This window comes from Toxorhynchites rutilus, chromosome 3 (assembly GCF_029784135.1).
Source record: "Toxorhynchites rutilus septentrionalis strain SRP chromosome 3, ASM2978413v1, whole genome shotgun sequence".
NCBI lineage: Eukaryota > Metazoa > Arthropoda > Insecta > Diptera > Culicidae > Toxorhynchites > Toxorhynchites rutilus.
This window is the reverse complement of record NC_073746.1, coordinates 296,032,223-296,059,694: the sequence shown is the minus strand read 5'-3', so window position 1 is coordinate 296,059,694 and position 27,472 is coordinate 296,032,223. Positions and strand designations below refer to the sequence as shown.

The 27,472-nt window shown below is 38.8% G+C and overlaps 1 protein-coding gene across 4 annotated transcripts in view; it reads right to left on the bottom strand.

Moving 5' to 3' along the window:
• LOC129774712 (tyrosine-protein phosphatase corkscrew) overlaps positions 1-27,472 on the bottom strand; it is a 175,821-nt gene that overhangs the window by 117,904 nt on the left and 30,445 nt on the right. For all 4 annotated transcript variants that reach the window (XM_055778597.1, XM_055778600.1, XM_055778599.1 and 1 more), the window contains 2 exons: positions 18,223-18,410; positions 18,022-18,151 (listed from right to left, as the gene is read on the bottom strand). In XM_055778597.1, coding sequence (XP_055634572.1) covers positions 18,022-18,151; positions 18,223-18,410 — 318 coding nt within the window. The remainder of the gene's footprint in view (positions 1-18,021; positions 18,152-18,222; positions 18,411-27,472) is intronic.

Genomic DNA, 27,472 nt, shown 5'->3' with positions numbered 1-27,472 from the left:
GACAGACAGACAGACAGACAGAAATCCATTTTTATATATATAGATATGCATAGTCAATTTTTTCGAATTTTTCTAATCATCTCAAATATTTTCCAAAGTAATCTATCATTGTAATTTGGGCGAAGATAAACTCGCAAAATATACGGATGGCGTAGATCTGACCAGCCGTTCTCTTATGGTGATATTTTACACGTATGTGGGAAAATCCTTCTTTTATATATAAAAGTTAAAAGGTAAAAAAAATAAAAATAAAAACCATGACCATCGCATCAACCTTAACCTCTTTATCAACCTAGTACACCATTTCAAGCCATTTTCATTAGTGAATGACTCAACACTAAGTTAAAACGCATCATATCACTGACCAGGAAGTGTAATGCAACACTGCATCAGAAAGGAACAGTCCTAGCGAAAGTGCGGAAGAGCGTTTAAATTCATGAATTTCAAACAAACCATTTATTGTGCATGGGCCTTATTACTGAACAGTAAGTTTCCTCTGAGTAGACTTTCTATACTACGGCTTTCGGAAATTAAACGACATATCACGATTGTCACGATACGACGGTTGCCGCACATGTGAGTTGGCTAATCGGCGATCATGAGTATCCTCCTGCCGCCTCCTTCTGGTTCTAAATCCCGCTTGAAATTGATAAATCAATTTCACATCGTTAGTAGCCGATTATCTCATCTCTAATGGGCAGAACAACACCGATTGGAAGTAGAAGTGAATCGTGCTCGCATGTAAACGCAGAAGCTCGTTGAGTTAAAGACACGAAAGTAAAAGTACACCCGTCAGCTTGAATCCTCATATGCTTCCGCTTGAGCGAAATTGCACAATCAACATCATTGCTTTCGAATTCGTTAAAATACTCGATTCCGTTGACAGTTGACAGAATAATAACGATGGGATTTGATTGCAATAATAAATTGGCGAAACTTCGGGCGGCTTCATGTATGATTGAGATTGTTTAACATTTCATCGATTAAACATCAATTGTAGAGACCTTCGCGTGTACGGCGCCGCCTCACGCTGCAAATGTTTCAAAGAAACCGCTATCATGTAACCACGAAGTCCATAAATACTAGCAAAGTTTACGGAGAAGCAGGTTCCGGGCACAAATTCTCTGAAGTTGTTTACATCGCTAACCGCCGGTGTCAATTTGGCGCGGGATTGGTCTGTCGGTCATTAGAAGGCGGTAATTTACGCGTGGAATTGTTGTCTATTTGCTCTTTTCTGGCAGGCACAGTAAACAAATCGCTTACGGTGATTTAGTGCTTGTGAACTGCGTAGAATGACAAATATGCCGCTGTTTGTGAGACATTCGACGATCTGCGGTTACAAAGGGCCCACCAATTCGGACGAACAAAACGTGTTCGATGAACATTACCAAAATTGTCCAAATGAGTGTCACGTGTCCCAACAATGGCACAGATTCGCTGGTCACCAACAAAACTATCGCAGTGCACGCTGATGTAATTTCACTTCCTGCCAACGCTCTCCCAACAACCTCAGAGTAGGCAAGGTATATTTGTAAAGAACAAATTAATTTGAACCCTATTTGTAGGTGTCGGTCTAAAACACTCCCAAATAGGATTTATTTACAGTTTCATGCTTGCCCGACATAAAAACACAACCACACTAGCTGTAAGCGGGCGTGCGCGCCGAAGTGACCAACGACACGTTCGCTAATTGATGAAACGAGGAAATGGTTCCCCGGTTGGTCCGTGTGCGGGTTGAACAAAGAGGTAACATTGTACGCATCACGACAACTCAAGGGCACTTTGCACCGCCGGTGATTGACGCCGACGCGTGTGTATCGCAGTTTTACGGCAGAGATCGTTATCAACTCCACACACTTGAGCACAGTACCCACACCCACACAGCCATACCATCATCGTGAGTGCATCACAACCCCGGCGAACTGCACAGATCTTTGTTCTTGATCGAGACTCACAGTCCCGATTGTTAGTGATCGCTGGGATTTTTCTGTCTTTCCATCGACGGCGACGCCCAAAGGACCTGACACTCAAAATCCTAATTGTTTCCACGAACTTGCCATAAAAGTATTGTGCACAGAACGCAGAAGCCGATGTGCACACAACACACGACGTATGTGTCAACTCTCACTGCAACACGATCGGAATACGAAATGCGATTTGGCAGACCACAATCTAGAACGTCGGCCAATAGGACAAAATTAGCATTCCATTCAGATTTGGATAGTACACCATCAGAATCCGGGAATTGAAAAGGGGATTCTAAGTTGCTGGCTGCTGTTTCTCGATAAAACTCACGTACACCAGTCGGGTATATCCCGTCCAGTAAAGCTAACCTACAGCAGTAACAAAACGCGCCATAAGCTTCCAGACGCTCCCAGGACTTATTTCACCTTTCGATATTTCGATCTGCTGCTGATCTTTTGCTGGAGAACATTTTCTCTACCATAACTCGTTTTCGTATTGTTTCTTACTCTCCCACGAGAAATGCGATATAACTAAAACAAAAAGGTTAGAATCATAGTATTTCACCTTTACGACAATTGCAATTAACACATTGTTGACCGGACACGTTATCTCATGTCCTTGCGCTCATAGTCGTAAACTCCTCGTCAACGAGGTGTTATTACTATGCAAAAATGTAATCCGGAAACGATCTATTATATCTGGATTTCACGGATGATGAAAGCGCATGGAAACTATATTATTTTTTACTACAATCATTCAATTCTTTTATTTTATTTTCAATTTCGATTTTCAATATGGTACTATTGTCAGTGAACTTAATGGCAATGCTGAGCGCGATCTGTCATTAAGTTGGTTTACAGTGTCACTAAGACCAAGTTAACTTTTTTGCTCGTCGAATTTTAGTATGGATGATTGTATTGGTCAAGGAAAATTAGCTGCAAACAAAATTTACTGTGCATTTGTTATGGCATTTGGTGGCTGAACTATGTCGAAAACATGGGTGTATGAGTGATATAAGGCATTCAAAGACAGCTGAGAAGAGATGAACGATTTACCACGACGATAGGACAACTATCAACCTTTCCAACTGGTGAAAACATCATCATTTATCGTCATTTAATTTCGCGGGAACTAGCCCGTGAATTCAATATCTCTCCGGAGACCGTTCGTCATATTTTGGTCAATGTTTTGGGTATGAGAAAAAATCGCAACACGACTAGTGCCAAAAGAGCTCAATTTTTTTCAAAAATTTCATCCCTTGAACGATCAAATTACCATTACGCTGGTTGGTGTTAGAATAATAGAATTTCGTTCTAAAAGCAGCTCTCAGACAGTTTTGTGATTGACGATTTAACTTTTATTTTGATAAAGACGATAACACAAACACGACGACTGAAAATGTGAATAGTGTTTTTGGTTCTGATACTGTAATAACTAATTAGGTGCAATTTTGACGATTTCGCTTCCATAATTTTAACGTCAAATATTACCCAAATATAGATATTATCAATAAAATAATGGAAATTTTGGAAGCCTAATTTCAATTGCTCAGGAACTAATAATTGCACAAAAACAGTTGAAAAAATCCAGTTACAGAAATAGATTTGATATGAAGGGCTCAAAACGAAGGGGGTGTAAGTGACATCATCGACTTTCTCTTTTGGTCATAATTTAGCTGCAAACTCATTTCCAGCTGTATTTGACAATGTTTAAAATAGGTCAGAACCTCATCTATCGGATTCTATAGCAAACTCAAAATGGAACGTTTTTTGCAGTTGAGTTATTAACTAAAGAGAAAGTTGATGAAGAGAAATCGATCAAATCACTTTCATTCATTCTAAGCCCCTCATATACGAGGGCGATCCGATAAGTACAAAACCTCATCGCCCGATGGTGTCAGTATCGCAAGAGAGATTACTTATCGTGTAGTACATTCTCGTGAAAGGTTTCTGTCAAAATTCCAGCCGAATCGGACTCGTAGTTTTGTTTTGACCGTGTGTGGAGGAAGCAGGCGTGTCCACGAATTTTAGAAAAATGGAAAAAATGAAAATTCCGTCGTCGTCACGGCCAAATTGGTCGAATTGCACTACGAACTGCTGCCCCATCCACCGTATTCTCCAGATTTGGCCCCGTGCCATTTTTTTTTTGTTTCCAAACTTGAAAAAGTCACTCGCCGTGCAGAAATTTGAGTCGAATAAGGAGGTCATCGCCGCCACGGAGGCCCACTTTGCAGACCTCGAGAAAACGTATTTTTCATATAGCTAAAATAAGTTGGAACATGGCTGGGTCAAGTGTATCGAGCTAAAAGGAGACTATGTTGAAAAATAAATCACCACTTTTCCAAAATTTTTGTATTTTTTTTGTAGGCTAAGTACTTATCGGACTGCCCTCGAATGTTCTGACCAAAAGAGAGAGTCGATGAAGAGAAATCGATGATGTCACTTACACCTCTCATATGGGTCCGGTTTTGTTCACAACTTCAAATCCGAGGTGATACAGAGGGTCGGCTTCCATGTCGACTGATAGAGAGTACTTGTGTATTTTGATCACACACGCACCGTTGCTGTTTTTTTAATATTGTACATTGAACCATACCATTAAGCAGTTTTAATGTGTTGGTTATCAGAAATGTGAAATAAAGGTGATGGAAAAACATATAATCGCCTGTGATCGTAAAAGGCCGCCACGATAATTGTTAGCTACAATAAAAAATAACACTTGTTCATTATACTCGTGTTCATCGTATTATTCTCGTGAGTGGAAGAATGAATCCTGACTCAACCATCTTCCATGGCTCTTTCAACACCATTAAACCTTTCCGTTAAAAGTTATTTCAAAACATTTCATGCATTCTTAAAAATAATATCCGAAGTGAGAAACAAGAAAGAGAGTACAAGCGGATTGAATAGAATAGTTTCACAGTCCTACGTCAAAGATACGGTAGTGTCCTAGATACAGCCCCCTACATTTTTTTCAAACATTAGAGAATTCGTGGTCCGATAACTCTCAGAATATTCCATCGGTCCTATTCATTGACCGTCGATTCGATTTTCGGTCCTATCGGTTCTTAGATTGCTCATGGAAATGCTATGATTATGCTAGATTAAACGCTCACGCATCACATTCTAATAACTTCTTCAGAAGTTAATCGATTTTTATTTTTCAAAAACGAAAATAAAACATATTTTAGGAAATTTTCGATGTGTTATTTCTTCTTCAAGTTCCCCCCAATTTTGTGGCTTATTTAATTATTGAAATTTAATACGTAAAAATTTGAAAAACGTTTTTGAAAAACTGTTTTTGATGAAACTAAAGTGTTAAGCGCATTTTAAATGATATCACATGACAATTTAAGAGTGTTTTTTGTGTCACTGTCATTTTATCTGTCATTTTTGTTGTTTTGTTGCGTATTGAAGCTTGCAAAGTTCGAGTTTTCCGCAAAAGTCGCAAAGTAAACATAACCTACACCTGGGCAGTAATGGGTTAATGAAATCAACATAATTCATGAATGTTTTCAATATTTCATTTCGTTTCGTTTTCGTGATGTGGTGCAATACCGGCCTTAGTAAATCCTCACAGGATAATCGGAAAGACCCTGTATATCTCCGATCCATTTCAGCTTAGAAGGGTTCTCTCGGTTGCTTCTTAGGTTGTCCATGGATACACTCCGCTGTCGGGTGTTAAAATATGTGAAAAATTTGAAAATCCACTAAGTGATGAACTCATGTATCATGCTTAAACCTTAACTCTCATCTCTCGATTTTAAGAAAGGCCATTTGGACGACTTCGCTGGCATCTCCGACTAGTTGGATAAGTGAATGTTTGTTGAATCGTTAATGTTGTTTTGGAGAAAGAGAGAGAAAGGATATATAGAGAGCGAGAGAGAGAGGATATAGAGAGTGAGAGCGAGAGAGGATGTAGAGAGTGAGAGCGAGAGAGAGGGTATAGAAAGTAAGAGCGAGAGTAGAGAGAGGAAGGAGAGAGAAGAGAAAGAGAGGGAGAGAGAGAAATCAAGAGAAGAGAGAGAAAGAAGAGAGAAGAGAAAAAGAGAGATGAGATGAAAAAAAGAGATGACAAGGAAGAAAGATAGGAGATAAGAGAGAGATGAGAGAGAGGAACGAGATAAGAAAGACGAGAGAGAGAGAGAGGAGAGAGAGATGATAAAAAAAATGAGAGAGAGGGAAGAAATAAGAGAGATAAAGAATGAGAAAAAAGGAGAGAGAGAGAGAGAGAAAGAAAAGAAAAAGAGAAATGAGAAGAAGAAATAAATGAAAGAGGAAAAAAGGAGAAAGGGAAATGAGAGAAAAAGAGAGAAGAGAGACAGAAAATAGAGAAGTGGGAGGAAAAAGAGAGAAGAGAAAGAGGAAAGAGAAAAAAGGAGAAAGGAGAGAGCAGAAAGAAGGAAGAGAGAATTGAATTAGGATTTACATTTCTGTAGCTCATTCATTTCGAGTCTTGGAAAAGGACATTTCAGAGAACTTATCATAAAGTCTCAGCTCTGGAAAAAATCATTTTGAACGCTCTCGCAACCGCCGCCAACTGGCTACAAGCTGGATGACTACCGAATCGTTATTGCTGCTTAAAGTAGCGCTTTTTTCTAAGTTGCATTAGGATGATCGTGGAATTTTTTTTTCTTGCTCTAACTTTAATGTATCAAATTCTACATCAAAACTGCCTTCGGACGACTTTGAGAGCGTACCAAGACAAATATTTGGCAATGCAGAACTTGTCAATATCTTAATCCTGCTTAATGTTATTGATGTTTTTTCCCATAATGCGCCCTTCTAAAATCCGGCAATAAACATGTTTCATTGTTTGGCCCAGAAAGAACCAATCTTCTTCGCAACAACTCATCATTCAATTTATTCAATTGAGGTTTGTAGCCATCGACCGTAACATTTTCATTCAGTGATACAGCACCCTTTGCAGATTTTCACAAATTCATAGCATTGCATTATGCCCGTGGATCGACGAACATCTGCTATTTTTATTTTTTTTAATCAAAAAAATACATGAACCCATGCTGAGTATATACGTTTATTCATTTTTTCCATTTTTTCAATAAAGTAAAAAAAAATGCAAATAATGGTGTAGGTTGACTGAATGTTATCGAGAATATTTTGAAAAAAGTAACAGACAAGTTACTTCTAGAACTGTTATCAGTACTACCGCACTCTACTAAATGTATATTAATACTCTGAAAAGGTGCATGCAACAAAAATAGTGATGAAGGAATATACAGGGTGGCGCATAAGTCACGCAACGCACTCTGAAGGAAAAAAATATAACGATCGCGCTGCAACTATCGAGCGTGTTGGTTCCTAAGCGGTTCAGTTGTCGACCTTGTATCGTTTTTTATTCGAGAATAAAGATTTTGTACCGTTTTGTCTCAAATTCCGAACACTTCATTTTTAAATGTAAATTTAATGAACTTCAATATTTTCAATAATTGAATAATAAATACCCTGACATTCTTTGTGATGTAGGCTTCATTTTAACATCATTAACAGATATCAATACTGTATATAACTTAAAATACTAAGCATTTGCAGAAAAGTTACTGACAAAACCAGCGATAAAATGTTTGCATAAGTAAATTGGGAATTTGAATCAAGTTTCGAAGCACAATATCCAAATTTTTGAGAGTGTAATTTTTTTTTCTAAATAAGAATATCTAATTCGTTTTGATATATTGAGATATATCGATCATCTGAATCAGTCTAGTAGCTCAAAAGTTATGATTTTAAAAAAATGCAGACAAATGTAATCAAACATATTTTTTTAGTTTTTCACCATGAATATGAATTTGTAAATTAATTTTATGGTAGCCAAATGAATGAAAAAGCTTTATTGTATCAAAAAACCACATTAATTTCGCGAAAAAGTACTATTTTGAGTAATCAGACACTGTTTAATGGCCAGAAAAACTTAAGTCTTCGGAATTTGAGACAAAACGGTATCGTGAGACATTTCTTATACGATTATTTTTTGTGCAAATCGGTTGCGTGACTTACGCGTATAATGATAAAAATGCTGCTGCTGAAAATTGTTTCTTCTCTTAACAGACAATGACCTTTGTGTTGAATGAGGATGTTCGGAAGAGCACAAAAATGCGATCTATCATTCCTTAAATGCACATAGGCATCTGCTCGAATGTTCAGCATCGGTACCCGAAGCGCATCTGGCGACAGCGAGTCTACCTTGAAACAACAAAAACACGAATAGTGACCGCAGGCAAACATTCTTCGCTGAAAAAGGTGTTTGTCCTTTATCGATTAAAAGAACAACTCATATTCACCGCGTTCATTGCGGTTTGTTGTGACCAATTTGACAGTTTGACGTCACGATAGTTCATAATCTATCTTTTCGGGCCGCCCACTACCACTGACCAGGCTTTCCTTGGAATCGATCTGACGTCAGTTCAGCGGCCACACTCGTTATAGGTCATTCTGTCCGATGTTTTGGTCTCTTTTTCGATAATCATTTGCTGTCACGTGCCTCTCGATCACGCACCTTCGCAGTGCGTGTGGGAGTTAATTATGGCATTAGTTAAAAGCGAAATTTATCACCGAATGTTGCAATCAAGTGATCGTTTTTTTTTTCACGAGTCGATACCGGAAGACTCGAATATTTCACCACGTTTTAAAGCGCTGCCGCTTATCAAACTAGAGGATTATGATTACAAGAGGAATCACAGCGTGAACATTCGACAGCAAATTATTAATCCGTAATCATCTTCCGTCGTTCCGGGTTTAATTGTGCAGTGCAAAAAAAGAAAAAACAGTACCATTACAGAATGCCTTATACTACGATTGACGTCAGTGCGTCAATTGTCGCCTGTCGTTGCTTCCACTCGTTTTACCTCTGGGTCATACAAATTGCTTCATTTCCCTTTGGTCGGCGATTGAACTGGCGCCTTCTATAGCCGAATGCTTGCAACAACTTCCGCACGGCGAGTGCAATTCTGTCGCGAATCGCATTGACTTAAGAGAAATCATCATATATTCGAACGTTACAGGAGTATGAGGTCAGATCATCGTTGCCATCTTCACCGTTTTCAATGGTTAAAATGGCCACAAAGGAGTTGTACCATAAAAGGAGCATCAAGTACGAGTATATATAGATGATTCTTGTGGCCTAATGATTCACAGTGTTAGAAATAGTTCGAACATTGCTGTGATATACTTATACGTTTTCGCTTTTCAACAATTGGAAGAAAGCGGGACCCTTCTCTGCTTGAAGCTTTAGTATGACGCCCACTAAGTTCTCGCTGTTTTAAATAGATGGCTCCAAAAGTAAATGGTGACATGTTCAAATTTTATCAACCAACCTTAATTAATGGTAAACAAACAGTTTTGACACATTATTGGCAATGTTTTGAAGTCATATACTTTTGGTTATTTGAAAGAAGGTTAAAAACTGTCGATGTCGCAGAACTGAAGGCTTTGCTCGTGAGGATCCGTGCCAGCCACAAGAAACGTTTCCTTCAGAATAAACCAAACCATTCCCTAGCGATGCATTAGGTATGATTGGTTGGGAAACAAAAACCGTTGAACATTTTTCCTTTTTTTGTCTATGGAGGATTTTCTTCAACAATCCAAAGAAAAGAAAGTCACCGTCAACCATCACTGAGGAACGGTATCGAATTTAACTGATATGATTGAGTCACGCAATACGAACATAGTCACGAAAAAGTGATCCCACAGCACGACAACGCTCGGCTTCACATTGCCAAATCTGTTTACATCTGAGATGAGACCTGACAACTGTCTTTTTACTCTTTTTTTTGATTTTTCTTCGGCTAAGTGTGAACAACAGGGATGTCGGATTACGCGAGATGTCAAGTTTCTAGATTACAAAATCGACTCTAATATTTCAAAAAGTTACCCCATACAAAAAGTTCACCACCTCGAAAAAACACTCTATGCAAAATATCAGCTCAATCGGACTTAACCCTTTCGTTACGACTGTCGTCTATAGACGACATCCGCGCGACGTGCTGTGTGTTCGAGCGTCGTCTTTAGACGACATGAAATTCATACTGCTCTTCGATCACACCAGCGCGATGTGCATACTTTTCGGCGCAGTACTCCGTACAGGGGTAGCACTTCGGCGGAGCACACTGCCGTAATGAAAGGGTTAAGGGAGAGTGGCGCAAAGCGGTCAAAGTTTGAGTTTTTTGAAAATCGAAAAATCACCCACAGGGGGAGGTAAAGGAAACCGGGGTTTTCAAAAAAAAATTGATGCCAAATGACTTCAAATTGCACTAAACGTCGAGATCTGCTGTCATCTCGAAATTTTTTTTGTCAAAAATCGACACTCTGGGACTTTTTTTTCGGAATGCGAAGCAAAACGTATGGTTTTGATACCAATAAAAATAGTCATCACGATTTATCATTCGGAACTTGCTGCGAAAAGTTAATTTGCACGATAATATATCCAATGCAAAATATTAGGTTGGGGAAAAACATACTCGGCTTCAGTCAATTATGTACTTGTTATCTTTGGCACCGCATGGAAACATGAACAATCGCAATACTTGCAATTTTCAAATATCATACTACAGGCTATTACAGTATTACCTCAGTGAAATCGCACCTTAGACATCGTTCGTACATCATAAACCAACCAGCACCAAACAAGCGTTCAACATAGCATGCATACAGAGCCACACATTGGTGGCTTGAAGCGACTAGAAATTTACACACTTCTAATGATTTTGCACTATTCTTAAAAGAAACGCATTACGAAAAAAGTTGCATTACTTTCTCATGCTCAAGATAAGCGCAGCTGTCATCAAGTGGAGAAAGTTTTGCTACTGGCAAGCGAATCCAAATCACATACAAAATTTCAGAACGATTTTTACTTTCTTGGTGACTAAATAAACGAAATAAACTCTTTCTGTTAATCTCAATAATCTCGAAAAGAGTAGCATTGCTTCATTATGATCAAGATTAGTACAAATGCAATCCTAGTTGAAGGCAGTTTTGCAACTGGCCTGCGAACCCAAACCCAAACTCACAACATTCCAGCACGACATTCACGATGGTCTAGCTTGATATTCCCCAAATAATTATTTGGTGCACTACCTTAACGCCTACTTCGCCATAGCGTCAGTTCAATACATTGATGCAATGTCAAAGGCACCAATGAAGTCCTTATGACGACGGAAAACAAGAGATATTAACTACTTGGAGTAATGAAAAAGACAGAATATTTGTGTCAGCAGAGATTCAATACCCAAATATTTCCCTCCCGCTATTTCCCCTCCTTGCTTATATTTATCATCACGGCTGCATAATTTGCACCATCAATCGTCCAACATAACATCAAAATATAGGCGATTGTTGCATCGCAACAGGGCCAATGCACACGTGAGCAGATACAAATGGAGTTTCAGCGTAGCGAAGATGTACTATTTTTACGTACGGGTTATGAAGCGTGCGTGCACAAATATCCATTAGAGTGCCAATGGATGTATGGGAAAAAAGTGACCCTCGAATTTTCAAACCGAACTTGATTAAAAATGTTGATTCCCACGAAAAACTACCCTATGCCAAATATCAGCTCAATCGAACTTGAGTTTTCGAGTTTTTTGAAAATCGAAAAATCACCCAAGGGGGGAGTAAAGGAAATCGGGGTTTTCGAAAAAAAAATTGATGCCAAATTGCATGAAACGTCGAGATCTATTGTCATCTCGAAAATTTTGACGTAGGACTACGTCTAACCTTTCAATATAGGGGCCCATTTCAATATTTCTGTGTTTAAAAGTGTTCAGTTTTTGAACGCTAATATCTCCTCAATTAATGAATGGATTTTGGCTCCAAATACACACATTGATTTGCAGGAATTGCAGGAAAGACGCTACATTTAAATTGATTTTCAGCATAAGAGATTGCTGCCTTTGCCGAGGATGTATGCGGTGCGTTACCACAAGAGTGAGAGGCACGAGTTTCAATGGGATATGGAGCAGGAGAGCAATTGAAGTTTGTTAAAAGCGGTGGAAGCGTCGCGCCGGGTGAATGAGTGGCTAATCGCGCTCGATTTGATAGAATGCTGGAGCTTTTAAACGGTTTTATTTAGCTGTGACATATTTGTATGTTTGTATGTAACATGTTTGTCTATGGCGCTGTACCACATTAATTGAAATTCCTGTTGACCGGTTGATCTGAAATTTGGAACGTACCTTTATCTCTGCAGTCATTATAAACCTGCATATTTCATGATATTGAAAATTCAAGATGGCGACCACTACAAAATGGCGAATTACATATTTTTTCAAAGCCCCATCAATATGGGTATCAAATGAAAGGGATTGACTAGTAGATCACAGTTATTTATGAAAAATGCAAATCCAAAATGGCCGCCACCACAAAATGGTGGATTACATATTTTTCTCTAAACCCCATCAATATGGGTTTCAAATGAAGGACTTGACTAGTAGAACACAGTTATTCATGAGGAGTGCAAAGCCCAATTATATCACGATACCAGACGGTAAATTCCTTTTACGATATGCTTGCCATCAAGTATGTGTTCGTTGCCGGCTGAACAATAACCCCTGCAATATTTGCACCGCACGACATTTGCACGACAAATTTTGATTTTTTTCGTATTTGAATCTAAACGTTTAAGTGTTTGCTGAGTGCTGAGGTTTTATGTTATCTTTTGATTTTTTTTCTGTGAATTTGTACATAAAAAGTTGGTTATTCTGGGATCTGTGCTCCATGATTTTCGAACAATGGACACCCCTTGGTGTAGTCCTACGTCTCTCCGATTATGTACCCGACATTACCCACTTGTTTTTTTTTTGTCAAAAATCGACACTCTGGGACTTCGTCGTTTTCTCGGAATAAGAGGCAAAACGTATGGTTTAGGATGCCAATGAAAATCGTCATATCGATTTTTCATACGGGACTCCCTAGGAAATGTTGATTTGCTCGATAAAATACCCTCTGCGTAATATTGACTCATACGGACTTCATTTACTATTGTCACAGATCTCAAAGTTTTAGTTTTTTGCAAATCGAAAAATCACCCAAAGGGAGAGTAAAGGAAATCGGGGTTTAAAAAAAGTTTTTTGATGCTAAATTTCTAAGAATTGCATGAAACGTCGAGATTTACTGGTATCTCGAAAAAATTTGCTTAGATAACCGTTGACTGTTTATACAGTATGCCTCCGATATGCATATAATATAATTGAAAATGAGTGCTTGAAATAGAATCCACATATGTCGGATGTTCAGGGAATAAGAATTAATATGCCCAAGTCGTAATGACATACGAGAGGAATTACGGACGTAATTCCGTATTCAATTCAATCGAATTCGAAGTATTGCATTCAATCATTAATTGAAATAAGAGTGGCATCATCAGTGGCACTTTTATTAAGACGGATTCGCCAACTATGGTGTCACCTATATGTCATCGTGAGATCTTATTGAATGTATGTTGTTCTAAAATTATGGATATTCCAAAGAATTTTTCAATGAACTCGGAGAGTGCAATCGGGAAAAAATCCGAGAATCATCCGAGAAAGTATTATGACGCGTTCCATACAGAAACAGTGGAACAAAAAATTAGGCCTATCTTGCACCCTTACTTGAGTAAATGAATTTACTGTTCATTTTATGTTATATGAATAAGTATAAATCTTTTAAAGAATAATGTTAGATACATGCTTTCTCTTTTCTTTTTATGCTACAAAATACACTCATTCGTCGAAACAAACCTTCGGAAGATGCTCCGCACTGCCTACATGAAGCAACGCGAATCAGTTAGAACTATATACTCCATTATTTAAGCATTATTCCGGGTAGCATGAGACTTCGAAGTACGCCCTGTTCTTCTGGTAATTAACAAAAACCGCGTCGAATCTTCATGATAAATACGACTGAAAAAAATATCTAGTATATCTAGTATATTTGAACTTTGGTGACCATAAACTATCTTCGAAAAGGTATTACATAGAGGAAACAACAAAAACGAGTTGGAGCCTCAAAAGATAGGGAAATCGTTGGCAGACACGGGTTGCCTAGTTTTACTATCTTCCAAAGACACGTGCCATCAACGCTATCGATCGCCGCAGGAAAAATAATACTACTACAGCCAGTTGAATCCCAGCATCATGGATAAGATCCCCAATGGCGATATCTAAATCGGAATGGGCGACTTCAATACGAAGATTTTGTGGCAGAACGACCACCTCAGCATCAGTCGAATGTAAAGGCGGAGTCTGCTTGATGTACGCAGTGTTGCCAATGTTCCAGTTTAAACTGGATTCTTCCAGTGTTTTTTCCTCGATCCAGTCAAACGTTTAACTGTCTCCCAGTTTTTTTTCTAAATATTGTCCAGTTTCATCCAGTTTTCGCATATGTGTGCTTCATGTATAACAATTGTATGTAAAATAAATTCACAATGCATAAAAATTATCGCTCCTATACCTTGACCAATTTTCATTTTTGACATTTTTTGTTCGATCGATTCAAGGTGTATTTATCTTGGATCGATCTTCCTTCTCCCACACACTCTCAATGTTATTTTTCTCCTGCCTACACTTAGCGCGGTTAGCGCGCAGTGCGTGTGGTGCCTATCCAAGTAGCAACATGCTACACTGTCTAAGTTTGTTCAAATATTACATGTTGTAGGTCCTACAAAATATTCTGAAGTTCAGACAAATTGATCTACCATTTCAACAACGAATGGTGCAACGTGTTCATAACAATAAATCTTACCCAAAATGGTTCATAGAACCCGCATGCTATACTGACTTTGAGTTTATATAAACACCAGGTGTTATAGGTCCCCCAAACCATTCTAAAGTTCAGAGACATTCTTCGTGAGTGTGAAAAAGACAGCAACAAAGATGGTAAAAAATACTGAAATGTGTAAGAAGGAAGTCATGAGGAAAACAACAGAGGATTGAGGTTAGGTTTGATGCGTTGATCTATCACCAGAAACCACGTCCCCATGCACCTCAATTAATCACATTGTCGAGCAATGAATACGAGATTTTTCAATTTTTATCCAAATAAAAGCTTATTTTATAGAGGTTCTAGAAGAAAAAATCCTCAAATATTGTCTCACAATAATGTTCGAGTGGTGGGAAACGTTATTTGGATACGATACGTGGATGTACCGGTCATTGGGAGTGTCTAAGACCAGTGAACCGCCATCAAGAACGCCTTCATCGCATTCAGCGAGAATACTCTGGGTGAACTGTAAAAGCAGTGGATCTGTGATGTCCGTTAGAGGAAGAGATAGAAACGAAGGGACGCCAAAGCCACGGAAGAGCGGACAAGAACCCATAGTGTCAAAGGCGTAGCTCGTCGACGATACGATGTGCTCGAAGGGGAAGTTAAGCGCCTGTGTAAACGGGACGAATAATCGAAAGCCGATTTCCTTGCCAACGAAGGGAAAAGATCCGCAACCGGTGACATACGTCTTCTCTATGATATTTCACGATACCTGCATCGAGCTAGAATGAATACGAAGATGTCTTTAAAGGACGTGACTGGTCAATTGTGTCAACACGAAGGCTCCATTATTGCAAGAGAATGCATCAGCAGTCCAACTTATGAAACCCAATAAAGTCCCAGAAATTAGCCACATATCAGCCGAGATGCTCAAAGATGACCTTGCACTCACAGCGCAAATGATGCATACTATAAGAGACACCACGACTTTTTCGATCGACTGGATGCAGGGCATCATCGTCAAGCTCCCGGCTATATGCGACAATCGGCGAGGCATAATTATTCTCAGTTATCCTGCGCAAAGTTATCCTAAATAGGATCCACACATGCACCACAAACCTCAATTCGGTCAAAGCCATGCGTGTTGCCGGCGAGCTGGAAGACTTTTTTAATAAACATAATGAATTATGGAAATTCTTCATATCATGCATGCTCGGACTGCAAGATGACGATCACGTTATTGTATCAATCCTAATAAAACATCGACTGGAGAACACGTTTATACATTCAATGCATATGTTTGCAACATTGCTGGAGTCATGGTAGGCGACTGCACAGTGATGAGAGAAATTCTAATTCGAAAAAGAAACAATAATCTCGAGTTCATCGTTGACATCGATAAAGTGGTAGAGAGCGAACGACTGCGATTCTAGACAATCAGAAGCGATGTGAGGGAAAATACACTCACTTGCTAGACGCTATCATGAGCAACGACGACACAGCTTTTATTGCCTGGTCTAAACGCGTGCATTGTCATGATATTACAGTATGTGTGTTCAAACAAAAAAAAATATGAATGAAATGTAGAAGCTTCATTAGAACATTACACATACTCGGTCCCACACCTTGCTGGATGTATTCGATTGGATAGCAAAAGTGAGGATTACCTCATATGAACATTTTTAATTTTGTATAAACTATCCATAGTTGACAAAATACGCCCTGAGGAAATCGATAGTGTAATTCCTTCAAGAATTCCAGATACGTCTATTGATCAACTACTCATCCGTATTCTGAAATCCGATCGAGCCAAAACTACCCGAGTCGATTGCAATATCGCATTCTGTCATCCGTTCGACTTCTACTGGTTGTGCAAATGTGGCATCCTTAAAACGCAATGCGATACAGACGTCATTGAGCTTCCATTTCTGTGAAGCGTAAATTGTTATGATTTTTTGGATGACACACGCTTTTAAAACAAAAATTATAAATTAAATTTGGATCTGCTATTTGTTCAAGAGAACAAACATGTCAGATTCGTTAATGAAATAAATCGAATTAACAAAAGGAATGGTGTGTATTTTTTAAATTTTTTTGTCGGTCATAATCACTCTATTCCTCGGTATGTCAAACACAAGTATGAACACAAGAGTCACGAACTTTCACGTAAGTGTAGATCGTTACAACATTTAAACACACTTACCGTAGATTAGGTTTTTTGATTTTACAACCAATATATTCACTGCAAATAATTTTTATGACATAACAACGTTTGCCGGGTCAGCTAGTTTTAGTTATGAATATTCTTCTCCATTCCATATTTGTTTATTTTGTTTAAAGATAGATGAACAAATAATGATAATGACAAATAGTAAAAATATTCTTTGTTTTATTTTTATGGAGCTCGAAAAAACGTTCGAAATTCGTGTCACTACACTAGAATACCCCCTTAACACTTTCGACGCTCCGTCACCCAGATATGGGTGACACTTTCCTCGCTCGAATTGAGTAGGATTTTTAGAAGGTATTTGATAGAATAGGCACCTAAATGTAACTATATGATATGAAGAAAAATAATTAAATCATAACCATAATATTATACTGTTTATACTATACTTTTTATTAATCTATAGTACGGATGGTTTGTTTGTCATCAATTCGTCGTCAATTGAAAACAAACATTGCTAGATCATGTAAAAGTTGTCTATAAACTAAGTTGGATCTTCATTTAATAATTTAATCGCAAGTAGGGCACTGCAAGAAACTCAAAAACGTCGCGTTGGGCGTCGAACGTGTTAATATGGAGCCGTAAGTCGATTTTTTTTTCTTCGTGTAAGTATAAATAAACGACTGAAAGCACGATTTGATCGGAAATAATTTATAATACAAACATCTCCTGCCCTTGGTTCAACCATTTCGTGTGTTGGGCAGATAAGCAACAGTACTTATATTGTCATAATATATAGCTTAAAGTCCTCAAGGATACGCCGCCGATTGTCTACACGTCGATTGAGGTTATAATTTAACCCCAAAATTCTTCTCTTCCTAGTTAAACTTTCGCTGTGATAGTTACCCTCTGTCGCTATCATTCTGGACTTATTGGTTTTTACTGCAATCTGCACAACATGTTTTTTTTCTGAGCAAATGTGCAATCATATAATCTCCATTGCATCTCAGGTAGGGTGAAGGCCAATCTGATTGACCTTCCGCGCCTATCATCAATGGTCAAAACAAACAGTTAAAAGTGAACAGACGATGAAAACACTTTCGAATAGCTCTCAAGCTTCTCATTCCATTCATTCCTGACCAATCTAATCCAGACCTCCTAGAACTTCAGAAGCAACAACTAAGTTGAACTCACCTCTCTGTCGTTGGTTCCGCGCATATGAGCGGCTGCTTCAGCTCAATGATTTGTCCGTTCTTCTCCTTCAACTGCCCACCGTTTTCCATATAATACTGAACCAGCTCCGAGAGCGTGGCGAACTTTTCACCTAAAATAAAACAGGTCCTGTTAGTAAAGAATGTACGCGTACCCATCGACCGCCATCCGTCAACAACTCACCTCCGTAAAGATCGAAAAAATCGCCATTGTTCTGGATCTTAATGTGGGTCACCTCCTTGCCACGGCGTACCGACAGTGTGAATGCGCCCGGGTTCGACGAGGACAGCCGCGCCAAAAAGGAACCGTCAAAGCCACGCTCGAGCAGTAGGTTCTCCGCCTCGACACCCGTCACCGCTGGATGGAACCATCTAAACAGGGGGAAAAGAGGATTAGACACTGAGAGATTCTTCCGGGAAGGTTAGGGGTGAAAAACCTGCGCGACGCTGGAAATTTGTTCTTGATATAAATTTTAAAACCTTTAACACGACACAACCCTGTCGAACTGTTCATTATTGATTCCCTAGACGAGGGGCTCAAATTGTTGAACAGAATATGTTTTAAAACAACATTCGAGGTTAGGGAAAATGGAAGAAATTACGTTAGAACGAACTGCGTGTCAGTTTATTATAATTTGTTCTGTTGTCGTTTTTTTTCTTCCGTTAACTGGCAAAATAATTTCAAAATGCCACTCGACTGCATTCCATGCCATTCGAAGGAAAGGATGGGAAGAGCGCAAGGTGGAATAGTGGGTTCGCTTCGTTGATTTATAGTACCAAAAAATCAAATTATGAACAACGCAAGCATATTGTTTGTGGTGGTTTCGCGGCGTAGTACAACGATCAAAAATAAACAGAACTTGATCAAAAATCAAATATAAATGAAACCAGCCCATTCTCAATAGATTTCCAAATGCAACAATTTTTCTTCATATGATGCGCAAAACAATTTCGAAAGAGAGGGCCAGGCCGATAAGCTGTGCGATTAGATTCACAACATTTATGAGATGAGAATATGGGGTTTGTATGGACTGTCGGTTCACTGCAGGCAGTCACTGCCTTCCCGTCGGGTAGAATTTCACGCAGACGTTAATTGATCATCGAAATAATGAGAAATGGTTTCGCAATTATGAGTTTTTACGTTATTATGGGTCGACTAAACACGAACACAGTGATAAAACTTTTGAAACTTCAACGAGTTACGGAGGAAATTTCGTGCAACAGGAGGTAATGAAGCCGTTCGATCGTCGGATGGCTGAGGCATAAAATCGTCAGATGGCTCGGAAATTTTCATGCCCCAGTGCATCTAGTAATCTGTTTCTTCAATGATGCATATCATATTAAACATGTAAACTAACTACTGAAAAACCTATAAAGTTTTGATCACTGAGAACCCGCTAGCATTTTGACGTCGAAAATCCGAATTGGTCAAGTATAAAAATCGCAATATTGTGGATCTTGACTAAATCTATCGTGTACGACCTCGTCAAACGTTTTCGTCAAAAGAAAACTGTCATTAGAATGGATCGAAGAAAACGTTGTAATGAAATTTGCTGAAGTTGCGTTTGAAGGAATTGAGAACAATCAGGCAGTACAACAACAACCAGGTAAACTGTCCCAAGAATTCTATCAGGGTTATCAATCTTTTCGTTTAATCAAACACTCAAATCGGACGCTGAAGTTGAGTCTAGCGACTGGAAAATTTTTGAGAATGAAAATTTGCAACCGAGAACTCACAATTTGGTGTGTTTTTGCTTTGTTAATTATCGGCCCGATGATACTTTGCGTGCTTTTCCAAAAACTGTTCATGTTCACTGGATTTGACTTCCGAAAAACGAAAAGAAATCGATTATGATTTTGTTATCCTTCAAAAAAAAAAATGGCGCTACATGCCACAAGGCTACAGTTACGATGGACTTACTGCTCTGACATTTAAACCGACAATGAACAAACCGGCAACTTTTGATGAACTTGAGATCACCATTGCTGACATTCCATTCGATGGTGCACCGAATCATAGATGATTGAAACTACGAATTTTCTGTGTTTTATTTCAATTTCAAATGCTGTCGCTCTTGTTTGGAAAATCTTTGTTAGGCAATCGTTAACCAGCAACTGAAAAACACTAGTGGCAAAGCGATTCGGGATGCTGTAGAGATTAAAATATGGTGTAATAAAATTGCTTCTGTTGAAAATTAACAACTTTGCATGGATTAAAAATATGATCAAACTTTAAAAATCAAGATCTCTTTTTCTACAAAACCGAGATGTTTTCAATTGAACTTATTCAAAGTTTAGGGAAGAATTGCAACAAAATAAACCTTCGAACCTTTTCAGGACAGACAACTATTTTTTCTGTAGTTGATTATCAAATTCCGGTTGTTTCTATGGTGGTATGTGATGTTATATCACAATATTGGATTAAATAATTTCATAGTCCTACGTTAAAAACACGGTGGTGAAATGACAATCTAAGCACAGAACATGCAGGAAAAAATGAATGATTTCGAATGCTTATAGCTCGAGCATTTCTTAATAGATCGGAAAGATGTTTGCATCAATTGATATGAAATATTTCTACGCACCTTTGCAATTGATGAAATGTAATTTTTCCTGAGATAAGCAATTGAATAACTGTAGAATGTCAAACGCTATCTAAACGCCTTAACTGCCACGTTTTGATTGACCCGATTCACGGTTTCCCCAACACAGCCATCAAAACTTCATTTATCAATAATTCAATCAATACAAACAAATGATTACTAAGCCAACTGTAGTACCACGTCAACCTTGCGGTTATATCATAGATATAACCCACCCATTTTAGATATCTCACTTCATATTTTTTTCGCAGCCGCCTTGCTTGCATACTCACCTTTATCATAGAAAAACTGTAAAATGTACCGAATTGTCTTTATGTTGACATCCATTTTTAACATCTCATATATCACAACTGAATTGGACTAAGCAAAAATACCAAACGGTTTTTAGTGCCAAATGACATCTTCAAATGTCATTCGCTATCAGCGTTCTTAAAGTCCCTGTAACCTCTCGATTGAAGTCCTGTCATCCAGTACTTCTCGCGCTTCTTTATAGAAATTTGGTACCATTATCATAGAAGATCTGCTGTGATGTACTCTTTCGATTCGATGCGAACACCATCTACAGCGCTGCTGTCCGGCAATCTAGCAACGTATCTCACTCATCGCATTCGTCCAGCCTTGATGACTTTCTGAACGTTCAGTTCGTCGTCGAGTTGCGCCAGCTCGTGGTTCATACTTCTTATCCAGACTCCGTTTTTTCATACCGCCGTCTATTGTTCTGGGCACCCGGCGTACGAAAACACCAAGTTCTTGCACATCATCTTCGTGCATCGTCCATAGAGGACACTCGTCGAATCAGGGATTTGTACACGGTACATTTCGTACAGGGTCGGAGTTTGTGGGATCCTAGTACCATAGACCAACTTCCGTTGACTGTTTTTGTTGTCAGTTATTATTAAAGAGCCAAGGTAGATAAACTCATTTACTCCCTCAAGCTCAACACTGTCGATTATAATATTGCTACCAAGAAGGATTTTGTTACGATCAGCCTCTACTGCTAGCATGTAGTTAGTCTTAGGCGCATTGATCCCAAACCATATCAACCCAGCTTCGTGTTTCAATCGGGTATACAAGAAAAAACATGCCCCGCACGTGAAAATCCGATTCCTGCATAACTCCTTGCAGAGTCAGGTTCAAGAGCAAACAGGAGAGTCCATCGCTTGTTGAAGTATCCCGCGAATCTCAAACGATTTCTACAGATTGCCTGAGATCCTCATGCTGAACCGCACATCGTTCATCGTTGCCTGAATCAGTCTTGCAGGTGTCGAGAGGAAAGCCGTGCTCGTCCATGACTCTGCATAGATGTCGTCGGTCGATGGTATCATATGCGGCTTTCAAGTCGACGAAAATGTGGTTCACAGCACTTATGTGCACCGTGGTACACCACACCTAGTCCTTTCACGTCACTAAAAATCGAGTTGCAGCTACTCGAATCATAGTTCGGGAAGCAATCATTTGTCTTCCATTTGACCATCCTAGGGGCCAGCTACATCCATCGTTGTCACCCTATGAAGTATCGTTCGAACACCGGATCACTCCAGTCATCGATGAAAACCATACAACTGAGCTTTTCAGTAAACACGAATACATCTCCAACAACGCCGTTGGCGAAACCGACATAGTACTGTGAAAAGAGAACCTTGAAGACAAGCGCCCTTTGAAAGCATGGAGTTCAACGAAACTTCTCGTACGACAGCGACAGCATCCCAGACGACGCGAGTCTTACGAGGTGGGTTTTGAACAACACCAAGAAGTAGATATCGCACCCAAGTTAAATCTGAATTGCGTAGTTCTTCTCCAGATATTTTGCGGGCATAATCTAGCTTTTCGTATTGGACGATCTGTTTGTTGACATCATTTTTGAGTTTTAGGTTGGCGTTTGCCAACACGCGTTTCTAGAAACTTTAGACGTCGTTCGGAAATTAGTCAACTTTATCACTTTTTCCGAAACTTCCCGATGAAGTTCGCAGAGAGTTTTCTCCAGAAGGATTTCCCTAACACGGCTGTTTTCAGCTGATTCAGGTGGTTAGGAGCCACGTTCACCGTCACGTCTCTATCGCCTATTCAGCATTATTTTAGTATTTTAGGTATTGTTCAATCCAATCAGCATTCATGGCACAACATCCACGTAACTAAAAACTGGAAATCCTCTCAAACAGTGTTACGGTTAGATGTTACTGATGGTGATGGGAACTTACAAGGATTATATCGAGTTTTCGGTACAAGAACAGTATTTTCTTCCATTTTTCATTCGGAGCCACATTCTTACTTCAGTGTATTTATAATTTAAAGATATACCATAGGCAAAGTGAGAATACACAAAATCTTTTGTCTTGTACTTCCTATCAAACTTCTTTGTAAGCGAGTTAGACTTTCATCCGGGGGTATACCACGCATCGCTGTCGTTGACTCTAAAAATGCGCTAAAAACATAACCCACTCGAAAGAATCATCCGAGACCTTGGGTAACACCCTGGAGACCATCTCTTCCCGGGCGGCTAGCTGTTGCGAACTAACAAATCCTTCTCTTCCTGCGATTTGACTATGGTACGCCATCGATGGTTGTTGATACATATGAATGAATATGGACCTATGAAACCGATGAATGAATCGGAATGCTGTCGCTCCAATTGGTGCCATAAGACGAATGCACTGCATACGTTTGTGGAATATTACTTGCTAGATGTGGTCTAGGGTGCCAATGAATGTATGGGAAAAAATCGACACTAAAATTTCAAAAAGATACCCTATACAAAATGTTAACTACTTCGAAAAAACACCCTATGCGAAATATCAGCTATGAAGGGAGAGTGGCGCAAAGCGGTTAAAGTTGGAGTTTTTTGAAAATCGAAAAATCGCCCAAGGGGCGAGTAAAGGAAATCGGGATTTTCGAAAAAAAAGTTTGATGCCAAATGTCTTAAAATTGCATGAAACGTCGAGATCTAGTGTCATCTCGAAAAAAAAATTATCAAAAATCGACACTCTGGGACTTTTTTTTTCGGAATACGAAACTAAAAGTATGGTATAGGATGCCTATAAAAATAGTTATTTCGATATTTCATTCGAAATTTGCTACGAAATATTGATTTACACGATAATATACCCTATGCAAAATATTAGCTCATTTGGACTTCATTTACTGGTGTCGCAAACGTTAAAATTTGAGTGTTTTGAAAACCGAAAAATCACCGGAAATCGGGTTTTACAAAAAAAATTGATGGCAAATGTCTTAAAATTGCATGACATATCGAGATTTACAGTTATCCCAAAAAACATTGTTTTTGTCAAAAATCTTACTTTTTTTTCAAACGGAAAAACAACCAAGCGCCAAAAAATATTTTTTTCGAAATAACAGTAAATATCGACGAGTAATGCAGTTTTAAGACATTTCGCACTAACAATTTTTTTTGAAAACCCCGATTTTCGGTGATCTTTCAGTGGCCCCATTTGGTCCGAATACACTTATCCCCCTATTTACACGGAACCTGATTTACACGATTTCGCTTTTACACTGTTTATAAAATAAGAAATTTTGAAAACCTTAAAAAAAATTATAGGAGGTTGTGTCCAAGATACGACCGCATTGTTGACGTAGAACTACGCTGTTATTCTATATAAGTCGCTTATTCATACCTTCGGATATTATTCTATAATGCTGTGAAATTTTAGAAACAACTGCTTAGTAGAATAATCTCTGAAATGGTTTTTTTCATTGTAGAATTTGTTGACGATAATTGATTGATGATTCATTCTTGCCCTCGCAAAACAATACACTAGCTAATCGTGAGTCGCAATTTATTTCATGTCAATGCAATGAAAATTTACCTCGAAGGCTTTTTTTTTGGCCGTTTTCGCAATTGACATAGACTCGGCTAGACTCGATTATATACATGTTGCACCAGCACCATTATTCCACATCTCATAACTACATCAATATATCTTTGACACCGCATGGAAACAACAACAATGACAACACTTGCAAGTATCAAATATCATGCTACATGTTATTTAGTATTGCCTTAAAGGAATCGCACCTCTTTCTTCGTACAACGTAAACCAAGCGTCAAACAAGCGTTCGCCATAGCATGCATTCAGAGCCATACATTGGTGGCTTGAAACTACTAGGAATATAAAACACTTCTCATCATTTTGCGCTATTCTCAAAAGAAATGCTTCTGTTAATATTACTGGCCTCGAAAAAAGTTGTATATCTTTCTCATGCTCGAGAGAAGCGCAGCTATTACCCTTAGTTTTGCTACTGGCAAGCGAAACCACATACAAAATTCCAGAAAGACATTTACTTTCTCGGTGACTAAACAAGCGAAATAAACTCTTTTTGTTAATAACAACCTCGAAAACAGTAGCAATGCTTCATAGCGCTAATGCAATCCTAGCTGAAGGCAGTTTTGCAACTGGCACGCGAACCCAAATAACTTATAACGTTCCAGTAAGACATTCAAGATGCTTGGTATTCCCCAAATTTTTTTTTGACGAACAACCTTATGATGACGGAAAACAAACAATGTTAACTGCTTGGAAAAAGACTGAATTATGCCACACAACTTGTACTCTGCTGTAACACCCATCGATGCGAATTCGCTGATAAGTTTGTCAAGAGCGACCGCCTTCACCACCAGCTGGGGGAGCTTGATTTTGGTTGCTGCCTGGGTAACGGCGTTTACATTTTCGACCGACGCGCCGAAATCGCCTACTTCGTGCGATGCGGTGTCACACTCGCGAAGGCTCGGTTCAGTGCAAGCGCTTTTCACTGCACCAACATCGCGTGCATCATTGGATGACGCTTGCCTCGAAATATTATTGCCCCTGGCAATGCGTTCGTTTTTTGCAGGGCTCGAGCCTGCCTTCTCTTCTTCTACACTACGCGAAGCGTCCAATTTATGATGCGGAAAGAAAAACACACGATACGAATAACGCGAAAAACGAACAGAAAAGCCAAACGACGATATCCAAGTTGGATTACCACTGGTGTGGTCCAATCTTAGATCGGAGCGCAGCGAAAGCAAAGTGAACTGAATTACTCAACAGTCCGATGCCGAATGAAAGTCTACCTCAGCGAGATCCACTGTTTATACTCTAGGCAAGTATTCCCCTTCATTCTTCTACTTTTCCTTTGTTCATGGGGACTTTGAATCCTACGATTTCCCCTCCGTTGGTCGTCGATAAGTTGCTCGTTATTGACAGGTCTGTTCGGGAAAGCACACAAATGGACAAAACAAATGTATGGGAAAATGGAAACGCCTCAAGTTTTCATGAATTTTAACCATTTACAAACCAGGGGATTCTAATGTATAGCATATTAAACAAATCTTACGGAATTTTCGATTCGTTTAATATGTGAATCGCCAAAATCCGTTCGCGGCAAAAATAGTTATTAACGTTAACTTTATTTCATAAAAACGTGACCTGTTTTCTGATTTGGCACCCTTAATGAAAGACGTAGTTCTACGTCAAAATGTATATATGTAGTTCATATGAAAGCAAGTTAAATATGATCATCGTTTTGACTACGAGTACGAACCGTTTTAGAACTGATAAGCTACCATTTTCATAGCATTTTTGGAGTCTTTATGTGTAATTTGTGTCAATTCTTCAAGCTCTTAGAATGCCAAAAATATCGACATAAACAAAAAGTAAAGGAAAGTTATATCTTCATCTTTCGACTGAAAATCTTTTCAACAAATTTAATGATCAATAAAGCAAAAAAATCTACGCAACTGTTAATCGAATTTTTTATCACTAAGTCTGAAGTCGAATTTGAGATCTTCCCGAATTCGTCGACTGTTGAACAAGAATCGCATCAGGAATGCTCAAATGATAAGGATGACTTTATACTAATCAGCATAAAAAGACTGGTAGTTCCTGAAAGTGGTGATAGCGAATAAACTTGTTACAATTTAGTTTTATGAAGAATTCTTTGTTTCATTTGTATCCAGGATCTATAATGAATTCGATAAGTAGATTATAATTTTTTACCTAAATAAATCATATAATTGAGCATATATTGAGAGTTTATATCATTTTACACGGCTTTACATACCACAATCGAAGATTTCATTCTACACGGTTTTGTCGGGGACCTACTTCAGTGTAAATCGGGGGATAGGAGTATATGGTCGGGCTTAGCATATGCCTTGGTGAATCCTGGTTGTACATTGTGTATTGAGTTTCCTATTGATTGGTTGCACTCCTGATCGTCGACTGCAGATGCTGTTGTGGACCATGTTGTCCAAGACACGACCGCATTGTTATTGTAGAAACACGAAATTATTTTTTTTTTCAATTTGCTTGTTTGTCATTTCAGATATTATTTTAGAATGCATCGAACTTTTTGAATAACTTTTTTTAGTAGATTAATCCTTATAAAATTAAACAGAATTACCATATCAGACACCGATTTTTGGTGTACACAGACACGATATTGACGAAGTACACAATGGATTCCGACTATTTTCCCGAAATCCTTTTTTACGTATGTTACATCGTCCATCAAAATGCATCCTTTGTGCTTGGTTAACACTTGCTCGTACAGCTTCCTTGCACGGGTTTTAGCAACCAGGTTTTATTTCAGCGTCCTGTTGGGGTGTTTTTTGGCATGATACGACCGCAAGCCATCTCGCATACAACTTCGCCGAACTGTGCTGTGACTCGACATGAAATTTTTCGCCAAATCCTGCGAAGAGAGCCCAAAATTGTTGTGGACTGCTCGAATCACATTTTCCGGTCATATGTTCTACCTCTACACCCGATTAGTATCGCCCGGTTCAACGTAAGGATCTCCCGGTGACGTTTGAGTACTGTAATTTTGGAAATT